The sequence below is a fragment of the Triplophysa dalaica genome, chromosome 15, assembly GCF_015846415.1.
Source record: "Triplophysa dalaica isolate WHDGS20190420 chromosome 15, ASM1584641v1, whole genome shotgun sequence".
NCBI lineage: Eukaryota > Metazoa > Chordata > Actinopteri > Cypriniformes > Nemacheilidae > Triplophysa > Triplophysa dalaica.
In genome coordinates, this window is record NC_079556.1 from 15,389,153 (window position 1) to 15,407,890 (window position 18,738).

General features: G+C 41.7%; 2 protein-coding genes across 14 annotated transcripts in view; one reads left to right on the forward strand and one right to left on the reverse strand.

Moving 5' to 3' along the window:
* slc4a1ap (solute carrier family 4 member 1 adaptor protein) overlaps positions 1-6,684 on the reverse strand; it is a 33,689-nt gene extending 27,005 nt beyond the window's left edge. Inside the window, exons 1-6 of the mRNA XM_056767300.1 lie at positions 6,044-6,684; positions 4,882-5,702; positions 3,682-3,877; positions 3,449-3,577; positions 3,277-3,337; positions 2,789-2,928 (exon numbers count right to left, since the gene is read on the reverse strand). Coding sequence (XP_056623278.1) covers positions 2,789-2,928; positions 3,277-3,337; positions 3,449-3,577; positions 3,682-3,877; positions 4,882-5,667 — 1,312 coding nt within the window. The 5' untranslated portion in view covers positions 5,668-5,702; positions 6,044-6,684. The remainder of the gene's footprint in view (positions 1-2,788; positions 2,929-3,276; positions 3,338-3,448; positions 3,578-3,681; positions 3,878-4,881; positions 5,703-6,043) is intronic.
* supt7l (SPT7 like, STAGA complex subunit gamma) lies at positions 5,268-14,903 on the forward strand. 13 transcript variants are annotated; one of them, XM_056767308.1, is made up of 6 exons: positions 5,732-5,980; positions 6,061-6,120; positions 7,029-7,501; positions 8,449-8,773; positions 9,517-9,754; positions 13,769-14,902. In XM_056767308.1, exons 3-6 carry the CDS (start codon positions 7,071-7,073, stop codon positions 14,029-14,031), a joined length of 1,257 nt encoding a protein of 418 aa, XP_056623286.1. In that variant the 5' UTR covers positions 5,732-5,980; positions 6,061-6,120; positions 7,029-7,070; the 3' UTR covers positions 14,032-14,902. The 13 variants fall into 13 exon arrangements, with proteins under 13 accessions (XP_056623281.1, XP_056623280.1, XP_056623292.1 ...); XM_056767313.1 differs by having other exon boundaries at positions 6,094-6,120; positions 7,009-7,501; XM_056767309.1 differs by having other exon boundaries at positions 6,094-6,120.
* The last annotated feature ends 3,835 nt before the right edge of the window (positions 14,904-18,738 follow it).

Here is an 18,738-nt window from a genome sequence, read left to right on the forward strand (position 1 = left end):
GTCCCTCTAACAGAAACCGGAAATGACGGGTGGCGAGGAAAAGACCCAGGAGCTCCCTGTCGAAAGCGCTGTATTTCCTCTCGTTGTCACGGAGCTTCCTGCTGAAAAAGGCAAGCGGCTGCCAAGCTCCACCCACCCACTGTTCACACACCGCCCCCACGGCATAATCAGAAGCGTCCGAAGTAAGAGCAACAGGGGCGGTCGGAGAGGGGTGCGCCAGCAGAGCAGCGTTGGCCAGTGCGGCTTTAGCAGCCTCAAAAGCATCAGTCATCTCTTGGGACCAATCCAACATGTCCGCCGGCCTCCCACCCCGCAAGGCGTCGTATAAGGGTCGCATGAGTTGGGCCGCATGGGGGAGGAAACGGTTGTAGAAGTTTACCATACCCAGGAACTCCTGCAAGGACTTCACAGTGCGTGGGCGTGGGAAACTGGCGACGGTGTCCACCTTTGCAGGGAGGGGAACAGCCCCCTGTGGGGTGACGTGGTGGCCGAGGAAAGTGATGGACGACCGGCCAAACTCACACTTAGCCGGGTTGAGAATGAGACCGTGCTCATTGAGCCGGCCGAAAAGCTGCCTGAGATGTGTCAGGTGGTCGTCTGTGGACGCGCTGGCCACAAGAATATCGTCCAAATAAACAAAAAGGAATGGCATGTCCCTCAACACAGAGTCCATGAGGCGCTGAAATGTCTGCGCTGCACCCTTGAGGCCGAAAGGCATCCGAAGGAATTCAAAAAGGCCAAAGGGTGTGATGACTGCTGTCTTTGGGACATCCTGTGGATGGACAGGCACCTGGTGGTAACCACGCACCAGGTCCACCTTGGAAAAGACGGTGGCACCAGCTAGGTGAGCGGAGAAATCCTGTATGTGCGGCACTGGGTACCGGTCGGGAGTGGTGGCGTTGTTCAGGCGACGGAAATCACCACAGGGACGCCAACCGCCATCAGCCTTGGTCACCATGTGTAGGGGGGAGGCCCATGGGCTGTTAGAGCGGCGCACGATGCCGAGGTGCTCCATGGTAGCGAACTCCTCCCTGGCTATCGCAAGCTTGGCAGAGTCGAGGCGCCGGGCCCGTGCATAGACTGGGGGGCCAACAGTGGTGATGTAGTGCTCCACGCCATGCTTAGCCACCGCCGATGAAAAAGTGGGCGTGGTGATATCAGGGAACTCAGATAGCAGGCGTTGATACAAGTCCCCGGTGGCAAGCGTGTTCGACAGACAAAGCGCCCCCACCCCTCCAAGCGTGCAGGGGTATGAAGCAAAAGACAGGGCGTCGATTAGGCGGCAGTTTGTAACATCCACCAACAGTCTGTAAGCGCAAAGGAAATCTGCCCCCAGGAGTGACGTAGACACGGCGTCCATTACAAAATCCCAGCCAAAACGCCGCCCGCCGAAACACACTTCCACATACCTTGTACCATAGGTACGAATGGGTGTGCCGTTGGCAGCGTCCATCGGGGGGCCGTGCCCGCCAACCATAGTGTCCACAGCTGTCGCGGGCAGGATGCTGCGTTGAGCCCCTGAATCAACCAGCAGCCGCCGGCCAGACAAGGTGTCAGTGATGAATAACAGCTTGCAGTCACGGCCAGCGCCCATAGCTGTTAATGAGCGCCAGCCCTGGCTTTTCCCTGGGCTCTGAAACTGCAAGGTTGGCGACACTGCTTGGCTTTGGCCCCAAACCTGGAATGGTAATAACACCAACCGTCCTCACGCTGTGGTCGGGCCGTCACGGCAGCTGCAGTGTCCAGGTCATCCTCCGTGGGGCCACGCGGGGCAGCGGTGTGCTGGGGAGGCAACAGCGCATGGACAAACTGCTGCCGGTTGGCGAGAAAAATCCTGTCTGCCTCCACAGCCAGCGCCCGGTAGTCTCTCGAGGAAGGGAGGGTGGAACTGGCCAGCGCGGTGCGCACAGGTACTGGGAGCTGCCGCAGAAAAATGTGTGCGAAAAGGAAAGAAGGATCCGCGGCGCCCAGCACAGCTAGCATCCTCTCCATTAACTCGGACGGCTTGCTGTCGCCAAGGCCGTTCAGAGACAGCAGGCGGTCTGCTTTCTCCAGCTCCGACAGTTCAAAAAGTTTCAAGAGGAATGTTTTGAGTGCGTCGTATTTCCGGTCAACCGGAGGAGCCTCTAACAGCGCCATAGCCCTGGCTGTGGTCGAGGCATCCAGTGCTGCTACCACGTGGAAATATTTCGTAACGTCCTGCGTTATTCCTCTCAGCTGAAACTGAGCTTCGATATGCTGAAACCACGGCCGTGGGTTGTGCTGCCAGAAGTCCGGTAATTTTACAGTGGCGGCGCAGGTAGCACCAACGGTAGCAGCGCCGCTAGCAGCGCCGCTAGCAGCAGCATTTTCACTACCTTCGTGTTGTGACATAAGTCAGCCGTATCCTACAAGCGTCGGGGTCACCAAATGTGGAGTACAAGAAATGAGGAGACTAGAGACGAAGTTGCGTCGAGTCCGCTTAGTATCCACTTTAATATCTCTCACTCCGAACAGCGAGTGAGATCAAAAACAACAACACACGTAAAAACCGGAACAACTCTGCACTAACTCCTCCCTCCCTTAAAGGTACAGTACCCTGGTGAATGTCTCATATTAAACATAATACTTGTGGTTCGCCACATAATAATTAAATAACTGATTCTCTTTACTGACAGAATTTTTTTTCCCAATACTTAAATTTAAATCAGATTATGTTAATCATTAACATTATCATAAAGTAGTTATAAAACTTTTCCATAAAGACAAATGGTCTGCCCAAACAAAATTCACCCTCACATGCACCTACCTGCCTCCTGTCTAAGAAGACCACGGGCCTCTAAGATACGGCACGCCTCTAGACAACATTGGATTGCTGCTTCTTTCTTTTTCCCTAAATGGGTGACCTCAGCCACCAACTGTCTACCCACTGCATCATCCACGGGTAACCTAGAAAAAAAATGTAGGCTCAGTGGTTAGAGCATGGTGATAGCAAAGCCAAGGTCATGGGTTCAATCCCAGGGGATTGCATTTAGTCAGAAACAAATTTATAGTGTAATGCAATTTAAATCTTTTTGGATTAAAGCATCGGTCAAATGCATGTAAAATTACTATGCAAATATAAAATGCAAATGTAAATTACTAATTCATCAAGAACTTTTATTCATGTGGTGCAACATGTTATTTTACTGTCTGTAATTTTCAGTGTCATTTTAGATTTTATAATCTGATAATTAATTTCCACAAGATCCACATATGAATAAAAATAATTCTTACCTGAAAAAGAATAATGCTTACCTAATTCTGCAGAGCCAGGTACCATGGCTTTTGTCTTCATATTCAAATTCTAATTCTTCTCCTGAAATGAACAAAAACAGTTTATGACGACTATCTCTGGATTTAACAGAATCTTTGTATGTTAAGTTAATTCTTTGTGATCAGCTGTATATTAGTTCCACATGATCAATACCTTCTCTGTCATAGAAGCCCTGTAGGGCTTTTTTAGGATCTTTAAGGTATGCTGCTTCCTGATCCTCGTGAAACTCAGCTGCAAATGGATTCTCCTCATTTTCATCCTCTTCTGGCATTGCCTCTTCAGCTAAACAGAACAAAGACAAAGTCTTACTTAACCCAAGACGGGCAGGTAGTTTTGAATTACGGCTTTCAGAATGTTAAAGACTAAAGATCTGTTCTCATCATTACCCATTCCCCATAAGCAGCCAGTCTCTTGAGAGGAGCTTCTTTCTAAAGCAGTGGCTTCACTCTCCTCTTTCTCCTCTTCCTCATCAGATCCATCACCCGTCATTCTTTTTTCAAGTTCTTCTCTCTGTTTCCTGGCCCGCTCCCTGAGCTCTGTTACAGTCAGTTCAGATTGTGCTTCCTCATCAAACTCTGGACCCTGAGAAGACATGTCAATCTAACATAACCTAAACTCTCTCTCAAGCAAGATAAGATCAAGCAAGATTCACCATATACAACATAAATTACTTTACATTTTTTTAAGCAAAGATTATTTTTTAATGAAAAAACATTTGGTAATAATGATAAACTTTTATGTCATACTATATATACTTACCAACACTGATTACAACATATGTGATGATGGCCAAATTAATGTTGTTTACTCCTAAACTTAAATCTTCTGCCATCCATGTTAACCAAACTATTAAAATACTTTTTTATGTGTTGTGTTTTAATAGTCATGTAAAGTCTGTGGTTTGTTTATGTTTTTTCTATCTCAGAAACATTGCTCCGATTAGGTGTCAAAAAGAGATGGAGTTGCTTGTTCATGCCTTTATCTCATTCTGATTGGTCTATTGCAATGTTCTGTATACTTCTTTAAATAAATCTTCCATGGATCTTCCACAAGTTGTACAGAATGCAGCTGCATGACTTTTGACCAGGTCCAGCATGAGGTCCCACATTACTCATGTACTTAAGGACCTTCATTGGCTTCCTGTTGATCTTAGATTACGGTTTAAAATCGTAATGCCTGGTCAGGCACCCTGCTATATCCAGGATTTAATACATGCACATGTTCCTGGTTGGTCTTTAAGGTCTTCTGACCTGGACCTTTTACCTGTTCCTTTTACACGTCTCTGGACAAAACGTGACCATGCATTTTGTGCGGTCGATTTTAGGCTTTGGATCTCTCTCCCTCTAACTATGGGTTCTGTAGATTATTTCAGAAGAGAACAACAGACACACCTCTTTGGACATGCTTTTATCCAACAGTATGGTTTGGCTGCTATTATATATTTGTTATATTTGGTATTCTTTTTGTTTTGTTTTTACATCTTATTATATGTTAGTTTGCACGCATGTATGTTTGATTTGTTTTTTGTGACTCTTTGTCTGTGAAAGGTGCTATAAATAAATGGTATTACTTTTTTACTTACATACCTGTAAGATAAAGAGCCTGGTGCTTCCCCCAAACTTCAGCACGTATCCAACATGGATCCTTATATATGTTTTAGGTGGTATCTTGCTCTTATTGACAAAAGTCCCATGAGTGCTGCCCAAATCATAGACAAAGAAGCCCCTCTCCTCTCCCACCTCTCCATACTGTCCTGCTAGTCCCCGGAACTGCAGCACAGCGTGATAGCGGGAAATGGACGGATGCTCCAGTGACACATCACACACCGGCAGTCTACCCACCACAAAATAACTTCTCTGAGACATAGGCACAGTGTCCAAAATTGCACCGTTTTTAAGCAGCTCAAACGAATACGAGACGTCAGGAACGGATCCCCATGGAGGTTCCGTGTACGGCAATGGGGGAAATTTACCCATCGGGGGTAATCTGGCTGTGATTTTTGATCTGATGTCTTTTGATTTAGGATGATCCACACGGAGCTTTGAGCCGTCTGTTCTCTCGTCCGATGGACACTTTTTTGGATCTTGTTTTCTATCTTTGGGCTCTGAAGGTGATTGGCCATGTTCAATATTATAATCTTTGCTGCTGTTTGGACCTTCTGCCGGTCTCTCCACCGAGCTTAACCCACCTAATTTCTTAACCGAGAAGGACGGGGCCGCAAAAATAGCAGGTTTCTTAAAAGGATCATCTGTGTTTACGTCACCGCTGGTGATGCTCCCTTTAATATCACAGTGCTGACCGTTCACAGGCTCCGAGCTCTTCTCTGTCTCCATCTCAACGTGATTCTTTTTTGCCCGTATGGTGGACTCCATTACGTGTTTAGTGTTACAATTTGAAGAGTCGGTTCCTGTAAACGCAGTAAAGTTAGTTGGACTTTGTGAAATTAGTGATCATGTTTAGTTGGTGGCAGTATAACACAACACTTCGAATTTAAAAGTACAATTGTTTTGTGGTTTTAGTGTACTTTGTTTTAAATGTTTTTGTTTTCTATCTGTCTAGGAACGATTGCATTTAACGCGGACACTTATTAATGTTGCACCCGGCGACACTTCGTCGTTTACATGTCGTTTATCAATCTAAACAAAAATAAATTACACATTATTCTGCTATTCTTCGTTCCTTAAGGTAACGTTAATTTGTTTATAGCATGTAAAGTTAAACAGAATTTGTATATTTTTTTGCTATTACATTATAATGTACTTCAGGCTCAACATATCTTCTACCGTTGTTTGTTAAAGATCAGGGGCCGGTTGCTCCAGCTGTACGTAAGTTAGAACTTAAGCACTTTAAATATTTTTGAGTTGAACCATTCATTTTAGTTGAAGCGTAACGTTACGTATAATGTAAATATTTACGGAAGCCTCCTGTCAGGAGTAACTGTAGGAACAAAATAGCAAAATCAATAGCGCGCCTCCGTGTGTGCATCCATCTGGCTGAGTTGTGCATGTCAAAATAAAATCATCTTAATTATTTTATTGGCCGTTGGCAGTAAAATGAAATCACGTATAACATGTCATTAATAATGATTTTATTATGCTGTATTGTTTTTGATTACCATTTTATCAATCTTGTTTAATTTAAAATATGTAATGCCTATTATGTTATTCATAATTAGGTAGTATTCTATTTAATAAAAACGTATTTTTATGTTTTGTAAAATAAGTTTAAATCAGAAACGTTTTGATTTTCACAACATTTCAACACAAACTAGCTAGTAGTTACTAAGCCTCTAGTGTGGACTCTACCTTCTCATTTAAGAAAAATTGTCTCATTTAAGTCTATTGCAACCCTTCCCTGTTCACTTCTTTAAAATGTTCTATGCATTTCTTGTTTCTATCCAGAAAAGTCTGACATGTTCAGTTTCACAAATAAACGTGTAGCCTACAGGTATTTTTTCCTAAAGAAAGTCCTCCTGTCTCACTTTTATTTAATGTTTGTGTTTATTATATTCCATCAGTGATTTATTTTGATAGGACACCTTACTCGATACCAAAGATTAAAATCATTCAAATATATATAATTTTTTTGTGCTTAATTGTCATAAATAATGTACATAGATACATACGTAGATTCTTGACCACATGTGTCACAGGGTAAAGTCAGTAGTACTGTGTTTTACATCGAAATGTCAATTTTCTCTGATCCCTTAACAGTGCCCTCTTTGCATCATCAGGATCTGTATCAGTTTCATAAAAAACTACAATACTGGCTGAAGATGATGCGTTATTGGGGTGAGCTTCCTATAGCTTCAGCGCCTCCAGGTCGCAGTTCTTTTGACCTTCTGCAACGTGAATTTCGTCAGGTGGAGATGCAAGATCCTCCACTTCATCAGCCATCTGCCCAGCGTCCACGTCCCACCACCATGCTAGATATCCCCTCTGAGCCCTGCAGCCTTACCATTCATACTGTGCAGCTGAGCCAACATGCTCGTCACCTCCGGGGACTTATTTTTGCAGCTCAGCAGGGCCAGCAACCCCCATCTACTTTATCAGAAACCCAGGGTGTCTTTAAATCAGAAGACGGGGACCCTCTGCCTCCCCGGCCTGCCACACCGACCGTACCAGATGATATTTTGCCTATGGACAGTAAAGCCCCCCGGCAACCATTTCAGTTACGACACAGTGACCCAGAGACTGACTTCTACAAGTGAGTCAATTTACTTACAATCATTTAGCATCAAATATGTAGTATTCAAAAAGACAGCTAGACAAAATAGTACAATACAGCACACATAATCAGTCATGGATTACTTTTGAACTTTGTTTATTATTCTTTTTAATCAGCCAATTTTCAGTTATTTAAAGATCATCTTTTAATGATCTGTTTGTCCTTATTAGCCTTTACACTTAGATATCACAACTGATTATTTTAAAACCACCATATTGGCCACCACACTTTATTGTGCTTGCTATAATTTCTGATTAAAGAGGTTAAACAAGTATGATTTTAAGTTTTCCTTAACTTTTGTGGAGCTTGTAATGTATGAATTATAAAAACTTTCCTTGCCAAAAATCAACAATAGCAACTGTACAACAATGCTTATTTAGCAACACTTTGGTTGTAGTTGATAAGCTCAATTGTCTGTTACCAGTGTCAGTTAATATCGCTGTTTAAGCTTCCTTGTGGACAGTACAATACACATGAATTTATTTACTAAGCCGATGAAACCGGAGAATACAAAAAAGTAATTTGAAATGCAGGCAGGGGCTGTGCATACTGACTTACAGATGTGGTTGTATGAGGCTGTTCAGGTTGCAGTGGGAGTAGAATTTGTCCTGTTAAGATTTGTTCTGCCACTGAAATAATTCAAGAGATGCTATTTTCAGGTCACAAAATTGCAAAGTGTTGCTTTAAAACAGATGGGTTTTTAAAGACACTTTAACAGTTCACATTTACACTTCATTATATTTAATATTGATAGGCAAAAACCCTGACTACATAAAGGAATTGTTTACCCAAAAAGGAATTTTAAACCATAAATACTGAATATTAATCCATAATTACAGACTTTGACTGACCTGGATTCAAATAAATTTAAAGATAAACTATTTGTTTAAACCTCAGGTCCATTTACATGCTTTCTTCATTTTTAGAGGTAAAGGTGAGCCAGTGACAGAGTTGAGCTGGCCATCTTGTCGTCAGCTATTATACCAGTCGGTTGCAACAGTGCTCGCTCATGCTGGGTTTGAGTTAGCAAATGAGAGTGTGCTGGAGACTTTGACTGACCTGGTCCATGAGCACTACCTGCGACTCACCAAGCTGCTGCGTGTGGCTGTGGACAGGGAGGCCTGCCAGGGTTCTACTCATTTCCCTGATGTGGTTGAACAAGTCTTCCATGAGATGGGCATTGGTAGTGTCTTGGCACTTCAGCGCTTCTGGCAGGTTCGCATAAAAGATTACCATAGCTACATGCTGCAGGTGAGACAATTCCAATGTTATTCCAGGTTTAAGACATACAGTTCTATGTTTGACTACAAGTTTATGGTCGATGAATTAACTGAAATGTTCATCATGATACACAAATATTTTGACCTGAAGATATGCTTAAATCTTTGAATTAGTTTTATTGACAAAAATATTACTGTTCAAACATAATAATTTCTTTAATTTCAAAATAAAATGTGCAGATTTAAGATGTTAAAGGTTTACATATAGTAATTGGCCAAAGGCCAAAAGAACATACGTACAAACTTGAAACATATGTCCGGGCCCGGTCCTCTCTCATCAGCAGTCCCGTCGCTCATCCTCTTATGCTCCCGATTTCCTCCGTGAGATATGCTGGGCCGGTATGCGCACAGCTGATTCCAACTATCACTCACGCGACCGGCCTCGCCTCGCGGCTCCCGTCCCGCCTTCCTCACCACAGTAATATTCAGTACTGTTTTAACAGCATCCCAGTAGTTGTCGCAAGAAGCTGACTTTTCAGCAAAATCTAGGCAATATATCTAGGCAAAATCTGCCTATATTAAATATTCTAAAATGTTTAGATTTATTTTAGATTTTTTTAGTCACATCATAAATCCCATAGTTACCGTTTATTTATGTAATCCATAGTTTTAATAAATTAACTGTTATTCTTAAATGTGGAAAAATAATAATAACAAGCAATTTCTACATTTGTTGTTTTGAAATTCACAGACTTATATGCTTAATGTCATTAGGTCTGTAAGGAGCTCTCAGAAGAGTATGAGATGCTGGTAAATCCTGAAAGGGCTGTGGAGGAATCCAAACTACTGAAGGTTAAAGAGGAGCCAGTTAGTAACATTGCATTTCCTCTGAGTGAGGAACCAGAAGCGGAGTTGGCGTCAGGTGACCAGGCTCTGCCCATCAGTGTCCTAGGTACTCCCAGCGAAAGATTGACTGGAGGGCTGGAGGAAGGCCAGTCACCTCATACAGCAGGTACATCATTCAATTCTGAAGACTATTTTATCATGTAAAGTTGTTTAAATAAAATGTATTAATATATAGACCCCTTTTTGGCCGACAAAGGCAAAACAAATGGAAAACTTACCAATACAAGCCAGCAGCACAGATTCGGCTACATAAGAAGTTTAAAATATCATCTTGCTGTGTTGTTTATTGCCACAATACAAGTCTCCAATTTGATATATTAACACATACCTGCTGTCATTGCCAAACAAAAACACTGACGACAGGTATAGTTTAACACAAAAAAACGAGCGCACTGAACAGAAACAAACAATAATGCTCGCGTCACCTCATAACATTTAAGATAAAAAACAACAGTTTTTTTGTTGGTGTTGATTATGATTTTGGTATGTGTCAAAAAATATCTCAACTATGCCCAAATTCAGAAACTGGTGAACAAGGTTAGCTCTTGAGGCTTTTGTTCTGAAGAAGCACATAGTGACAAATCTAGAGACTTCTTGGATAAACCTTAGCTTTCATTCAGTGGGAAAATGTCGCCAGTTCTGCCCCGCGAGCGCGAGGTCTCTCGCAGAGGTACATGTCCATTTAAGAATTAAAATTCAATTTCATTCATAAAGTTTAGGGTAAGGTTAGGGGTAAGTTTAGTGCTTTAGAATCTCAATAAGTTGCCATCTTTTTAAATAATTTTTATAAATATAATTTTTTCACACTCTGTTGTTATTGCATATGTTTAATGCACAACAATACTGAGGTGCAAATAGGAACATTATCTGCCACTATTTATAATTAAAAAGCATCTAAATACTATTTCTACTACTCCAAAGAAAAATACAGCTATGTTCTGTTAGTCGAGCCCTGAAAAAGAAATGCTGCTATTTTCACTTAGTGTAAACAGAACCTACCATTATTGAACCTTAGTGTAAATAGCCGGTGCCGTATTTTTATAGCTAAGAAACTGAAGTATACTGTATGAAAGGCACTAAAACTAAGGGGCTGTATCCACCGAGGTGCTTTTACGTGGCTGAAAACGGCAGGAGCTCTGCAGAAAATGCCCACTGCAGGTGCAGCGTCCTGCCCAAAGTTGAGCATTTTTCAACTCTGGGCGCCCGGTCGAACGCCGGCGCTGATCGTGGGAAAAACGCATAGCACCAGCGCTGACCGTGGAAAAAAACGTCAGCTTGTGGCTTTTTTAAAAGCATGGCGTTTCCGTTGAAAACATTGAAAAAACACATTGGCATTAGGCGTATACGCTGGTGCTATGCGTTTTTCCCACGATCAGCGTCGGCGTTCGACCGGGCGCCCAGAGTTGAAAAAATGCTCAATTTTGGGCAGGACGCTGCACCTGCAGTGGGCATTTTCTGCAGAGCTCCTGGCGTTTTCAGCCACGTAAAAGCACCTCGGTGGACACAGCCCCTAATTTTAATGGTTCTTATTATCAACTTGCAGGAGAGTATGGGAAATCTTGTATAATGTTAAACTGGAAATACAGTCATACATCAAATTCAGTGAACGGTAATAAATTAGGATTATTAATTAGGTGGATATGTCAAAAAGTGTCAAGTAATAGGAGGCCTGTGCCCCAGGAGAACCCATGGTTTAAAGCACATTCGGAAGTTATGAAATGATGTTTGAGGCACATTTGAAGAGGTTATTCTCTTTTTTTATTGTTAACATGATTCTAATATTTGATACACAAGGTAATGGCATAGGCCTATACAAAATATATTTTTCTTATCATATGCAGCTTTGCACACTGCTGGCATCCAGTCAAGGCAAGGCAAGTTTCTTTATAAAGCACATTTCATACACAAGAGCAATTCAAAGTTATTGACCAATAGAAATAAGACGTATCTTTAAAATGCAAATGAGTTAAGTTAAGATTTTTTACCTTACTTTGTGTCTTTAGACCTCTTAGGTCAAGGTACGTGTTTACCTTGTTAGTTTCATCCTTGTTACCAAATACAATGACTTCAGTTTTGTTTTTATTCAACTCAAGTATGTGGGATCCCCTGGGATCGAACCCACAAACTGCGCGTTGTTAACGCAACGCTCTCAGCGTGGTTAATGCCACGCTCTTACCACTGAGCTTCAGGAAAGAACCAACCCAGAAAGCCCTACACATTTATTCTCTTTATGAGCACTATATCTGTGCTGTGATGCTGACAGAAACCAGACTGATAATTGTCCATGTAGCCATTTGAGTTTAAGAATTTGGTCAGCTGAATGAAGACAACCATTTCAATGATCTTGCCTATAACATACCTGCAAACGTTGCTTTCGGCGAAATGCGCCGTTATGAATCCAAAATATGTCATTTATGTGAATCGTGACTATCCGAAAAGTTTTTTTTTCTGTGAGGGGGGGCTTAAGGAAACTACTGTCGAGGGTCTGAAATATATTTGTCCAGCACTTGGATTCGTTAAGCCAACCAGAATCAAGATAACATCTAACCAAGTCATCTATTTTGGTCCTCGGGCCAACCAGAATCGTGTTTTAAACGTCATGTTTGCGCCCGTGCTGAAAGGGAAGACTGCAAAGTGTCTGTCAAAGAGAAAACTGCGTTGACCCCTCAGAAAATTTTAACAAATGAAGATCATTTTATATCTTCAATTATGACATTTGGCATCGGGATCGTGAGAGGATGGCAACGTATTTATTTTTCATGAAAATCTCAAATTCGAACAGAATCCAAAATTTTCCTGTAGTTCAAAATTATTGTCATGTGTTTAGCAGTTGTTCCATTGGTGTCATGTTTTGCACTTAAAAAACTTGTGCAGGCCAAAACCCCCCCAAAACAGACAACAACCCACCCACCCTGACGTCACCTTTTTCACCTCTTCCAAGTTTGCAGGTATGCTATAAAAGAAAAATTTGATATTGGTCCGCAGTTAAACAGTAAGGTTTTGTCTAGATTGCTCTTTTTTAGTAGAGGTTTGACAACCGCAGTTTTGAGGGACTCCGGGGATAGTTCCTGAGAGCAGTGAGTTATTGACTATTTTTGGAGATCTGCTTCCAAACAGACTTACCTGACTGCCGCATGGAGCTTTGCTGATTTCAATTTTGATATTAATGATCTTCTCAAGGAAAAAAGTTGAAACTCATTGCATATGTCATCAACAGCATTTCCTTGGGAACTTGACTCAAGGGATTTGTTAGTCTCTCTACATTTGCAAAAAGAGTGCAAGTGTTATTTATGTTGCACTTTATAATGTTACAGAAAAAGTTCTGTCTACATTTGCCTAAGTCAGCATTGAAGGCATGCAGACTGTCTTTATAGATGTTATAGTGAACTTCAAGTTTTGTTTTTTCGCCAGATACGCTCAGTTTTTCTGCATATTCTTTTCATGCTCTGTACTGCTGGTGTGTTTCTCCAGGGTGCTTTACGCCTGCTAGTTATCGTCTTGACCTTAACTGGATAAATGGCATCGATAGCTTTAAAGCCATCGAGGAGAACATCCATAGAGTCTGCAGATATATTTGGTGACAAAAAAGCGAGCGTTTTTTAGCATTCATAAACACCTCACTGTCATTTATGAATCTCTTTTTTCTAGAATGATTTTGATTAGCATTTTATTGTTCATATCAGAGGGATCTCTCAACTTATACTGTATCTTACATTTCGCTTATTACAATATTGTTCATATAGTTATCGGAATTATATTGCATTAACTGAAATGAAGAAATATATTTCAATATAAATGTTGGCCATATTGTCGAGCCCTAATGGAATCTCTCTTTAACCTAATGCTGTTAAATTGAAGCAAAAGTTTGGCTAAAATATTAACAACAAAGAGAGTGGTTTATTTGTCCATCAGATGCGTGTAAAATTTGCTTTCGTTGCTATAGCAACAAAGTCTCTGCGTGTTTTCTTTGAGAATCATAATAAAACCTAAGCAAAAACCATTCACTCCTCCAGATGGCCTCGCATCCCCCTTGCTACGGACCTGATTGGGATTGTGGCAAACACAAAAAAAGGGACATGTTTGTTATTTATCCTCACAGATGTTTTATTATTTCCACCAGGCACAGCAGGTAACAGCTCTCCCTTATGGCATCTAGCCCAGGTGAAGATGGAACCCCATGACAGTGAGGAGGGCCAGGTATCGGGTCATGGGGTACTAGGAGTTGATGTCTTCGAAGAGGGACCCATGTCCACCATGAGTGAGGCAGGCATCCCTCCATCTCCTGGTGGTTCAGAAGGCAGTTATGTGTCCCATTCACCAGACTCACTTATGGGCACATCACCTTTTGCTCAGCGCCCTAAGAAACGAATGAGAAAAGTATAAAACAGTTTTGTCTTCTAAACAAAGATACAGAAAGCACTTCCACGATCATTTAATGAACAGTACTGTTGGGACTAGACGTCCTATCTTTGAGTAGTATATGTTAGTGGAATTGAATGAAAGAGACAAATATTGTGTTTGAATTGATCCCCTCAGCAAATAGCAGCTGGTCACTGTTTTACCCAATTATTGAGAGAGACAATTACTTGTTTCCCATGGTAAAATTAGCATTTGTTTATTGTAACCAAACAAAGCAGGGAGCACAACACAGGGAGTAATTATAGCCTGATTTCTGCTTCAAAACACACAGGGACAACAATCAAAGGATAATGGCAAATTAATTACAGCGTGCATAAATCTGCATGGTAAATAAGCAGGTCATTTCATTACCTACTCACATTGCCAGGCGTTACAGAGAAGTTTATCTTCTAGCCACCTGTGCCAAAAAGACGGTTTTGCTTAATACACTGGTTTAGAGACAATTAATCTTCTCACCCTCACCAGTTATTAAACAGTTTAATATTAAAATTCTGGCTATTAAACAGTCATATTCCAACTAACAAAGTCCACCAGAGAAAATCATAGGGTGAAAGTCTTCTAGATTGCAGTTGGCCTCAAAAGAAAAAAGTAATGGGGGTCCTAAGGTTTTGCATAATGGATTTGCAATATCACAATTCATAAAACAATTAAAAAAATATTATTTGGGCAAATGCTAGCTTAAATGTTGTGCAACTTGTTTTGTAACAAATAAAACCTTATTTGTGCATCTGTTTGTGTAAAGTATGTTTTTCTATTCTGTTCTACGGTCCTGCTTCTGTACACACTTCTTCTCTGTATGCTCTTCTGATGCTTCATAAACTAATCTTTAGCAAACTAAAAAGTTTTACATTTCTTGTCCTTGCTCTCATTATGTTTGTCTCCTAAGACCATTCCTTGTCCCACCCTCAACACAAATTTAATTGGATGTTGTAGAGTTCTTTTTTGATCATGGAAATAGCAGGGGGCAGTGGTGCATTATCATTAACCGTGAAGTTTCATACTTTTTCCAAGTGTTCGATCATATTATGTTTGTTTTTCTCAAACATTCTGCTTAGTGAAGTTGTTTAAGAGAGGATACTGTAATCAATTTTAAACGTATTCAAGGGCATTTGTGAAAGTCCTTTTACTTAGTGAAAACATGTTCAGACCTCCAGAAGATAATTATACATAGGCCTACGGGGCAAGGCCTACGGGGCAAGGCCTACGGGGCAAGGCCTACGGGGCAAGGCCTACGGGGCAAGGCCTACGGGGCAAGGCCTACGGGGCAAGGCCTACGGGGCAAGGCCTACGGGGCAAGGCCTACGGGGCAAGGCCTACGGGGCAAGGCCTACGGGGCAAGGCCTACGGGGCAAGGCCTACGGGGCAAGGCCTACGGGGCAAGGCCTACGGGGCAAGGCCTACGGGGCAAGGCCTACGGGGCAAGGCCTACGGGGCAAGGCCTACGGGGCAAGGCCTACGGGGCAAGGCCTACGGGGCAAGGCCTACGGGGCAAGGCCTACGGGGCAAGGCCTACGGGGCAAGGCCTACGGGGCAAGGCCTACGGGGCAAGGCCTACGGGGCAAGGCCTACGGGGCAAGGCCTACGGGGCAAGGCCTACGGGGCAAGGCCTACGAGGCAAGTACAGAAATATTACAACCAATGTTATATTTAAGCAGCGCACGTGCGCGGCCTCATTGAAGCTCCCGTGCATTAGAATTTTAACCTGCGTGTGGACAAAAACATCATTCAGGCACCAGAAGCAAGCAATATAAGAAACGTTGCATCCGCATAAAAAAAACTGTTAGGGCTAGATTCAGTGCATTCTCTGTCTCCCTCCCGATAAGTTCACAGTACGAATTAAAGGAGTTTTGTGCAAATAAAGTGCATTCTCATATATTTCTGAACTTATGTTCAAGTTTGTTAAAGCCGTTAAGTGCTAATTTGACAGGCAAATGACATCACAGCGCTTCTGCGTTGTAAACATTGACAAAACTACCGTAGGCTACGTGTTAAAAATCAATAAAACGTGCACCCTGTTCTCATGGTGCACGTAAAACAAGTAGGAATAGTTGCATATTGCTCTCCTTAGTCTGATATGATGATCTGCACAAAAACTTGCACGTGCAACAGCCGCGACAATGCTGATCCATGAGTAAGACAACGGAGCTCAGAATTATTAAATAGGAACACAGAGAAGCGGAAGAAAAAAAATTACACTAATAAGACGGCCTATTTTTACAACAGAATGCATCTGCACTGATATCTTTCGCATTCAGAGACAACCTACTTTCACTTGAAGACCATTAACCAGGGTCAGTCATCTCATTAAAGCTTTAATAAAAACTAGGTTCAGGGCAAGTAAATGTTTAACATGTTTAAATGTTTAATAATCAAACAATCTATATTAACTATAAAAAATACACAGAAAGTATGTATGTACTGTCTAAACCAGTAGCGAATCATCATGGCCCTCTAGGCCCTCTGTGATGACCTAAACTATCATAAAAATGTATATTTAAATTTTTTTAAATATTATTTTCTAATTAAAGTCGTCCGATTTCCCTTTTAGATATGTATAGTTGACTTCCTGGACCGTTGCGGACTACACTTGAGATTTCCAAGTATCACTAGAGTAATTCAAGATCACAGAGCAGTCCCAGTTCTGCGATGACAGACACGGTCTGCGTATGCTGCAAGGAGTCGAACGTGGGGAGCAGAGGCGGAGCCAGAGGGGGTCCTGGGTCGCACCGGACCCCTCAGACATCTGATTGGCCACCCTGAGTGCCACCTCAAATTTTATTGGGCAGTTTAATGATGATTGACATCTCATTTCACCACTTGCTGAAAAAGCGTCCGGTGCCGCGTGAACCTTTCAAATTAATCAAGGACGAAAGTGATGTGAGTAACAGAAGAATAATGAAATTTCGCATATAAGGTTAGTTTTAAGACTAGGGATCAGGATTTTGTTTGCGGAAATCATTTTGAAAGTGAAGTCGCTGTATGAGTAAACATGAATGTTGGCGCTAGACGGGTTAATCATAATGTGAGATCGGTTTCCGATTTAGCCTAAACATTATGTTTAATGTTACATTTGTGCTAGTTATATACACATAAACAGTGCAGTGCCAATACATAACACTATTTGCCTGTTTACTTAATGTAGGCTAACGTCAGCTACAGCCACCACCAGTGTTTAAATGTTAAGCTAACTTTGAAATTCTTAAGCTATTTATCTGGTCGTGATACTCAAAAGATTACCTCAATTGCAAATAGCCTGTTTACATATCATAAAGGGTTAATAAAATACAGCTAAGTTACTCCATAGTACGGCCAGCCATGTAACGAATCTAGTTGTGTGTTACGAGATAGAGACTCTGACAATTCATAGTATGTGAATAATTTTTTTAAGCCAAATCATGTTACAAACACCAGCTTCTTTCCAAACAACTCAATTTTGGTTTCATCTGTCCACAGAATGTTTTGCCAGTAGTGCTGTGGAACATACAGGTGCTCTTTTGCAAACTTCAAACGTGCTGCAATGTTTTTTTTGGACAGCAGTGGCTTCCTCCGTGGTGTCCTCCCATGAAGTCCATTCTTGTTTAATGTTTTCCTTATTGTAGATTTGTCAACAAAAAAGTTAGCATGTGCCAGAGATTTCTGTAAGTGTTTAGCTGACACTCTAGGATTCTTCTTCACCTCATTGAGCATTCTGCGCTGTGCTCTTGCAGTCATCTTTACAGGACGACCACGCCTAGGGAGTGTAGCAACAGTGCTGAACTTTCTCCATTTGTAGACAATCTGTCTTACCGTGGAGACATGGACATCAAGGCTTTAGATATACTTTTGTAGACCTTTCCAGCTTTATGTAAGTCAACAATTCTTGATCGTAGGTCTTCTGAGAGCTCTTTTGTGCGAGGCATGGTTCACATCAGACAACGCTTCTTCAGAACAGCAAACTCAAAACTGGTGTGTGTTTTTTATTGGACAGGCCAGCTTTAATCAACACATCCAATCTCATCACATTGATTGGACCCCAGGTTGGCTGACTCCTGGCTCCAATTAGCTCTTGGAGAAGTCATTAGCCTAGGGTTTCACATACTTTTTCCACCCTGCACTATATGAATGTTTACATGTTGTATTCAATAAAAACATGAAAACGTATAATGTTTGTGCGGTATTAGTTTAAGCAGACTGTGTTTCTCTATTGTTGTGACTTAGATGAAGATCAGAACACATTTTATGACCAATTTATGAAGAAATCCAAGTAAGCCCAAAGGGTTCACATACTTTTTCTTTCAACTGTAGATATCCGCACCCGACCCGGATCCGATCGTCACTTTAATTACTCAGTAAATTTTATGGCACTGTCTTTGTCTGTAAATGATTAAATCTAATCTTTCTAACGCCCCCACACGGTACTTTTCTTTCCTACCTTTTGTTTTGTTTTTATTTCTCCATTTTTAAATTTCTCTCGGATCTGTCTTGCCCCCATATCTGCTTTAAGAAATAGACCGTCCTCTACAGTGGTGTAGTCTAGTTTTTTGTAGTGAGTATACTATGATTCCCCCCCAGCCTACTCATCCGTCCCTGGTCGACAACCCATGAGCACCACCACACTCACGAATGCAAGGATAGAGTATGCCTCTATATGTAATCAAGAAAGATTTATTGCAAGCAAGATTTCAATAGCCA

Excerpts from the sequence above, each read along its gene's own strand:
- supt7l (XM_056767302.1), top strand. The coding sequence starts at position 5,361 with ATGGACACTTTTTTGGATCTTGTTTTCTATCTTTGGGCTCTGAAG. Across the intron at positions 7,502-8,448 it reads CCAGAGACTGACTTCTACAA|AGGTAAAGGTGAGCCAGTGA; the intron begins GTGAGTCAATTT and ends CTTCATTTTTAG. Across the intron at positions 8,774-9,516 it reads ACCATAGCTACATGCTGCAG|GTCTGTAAGGAGCTCTCAGA; the intron begins GTGAGACAATTC and ends TAATGTCATTAG.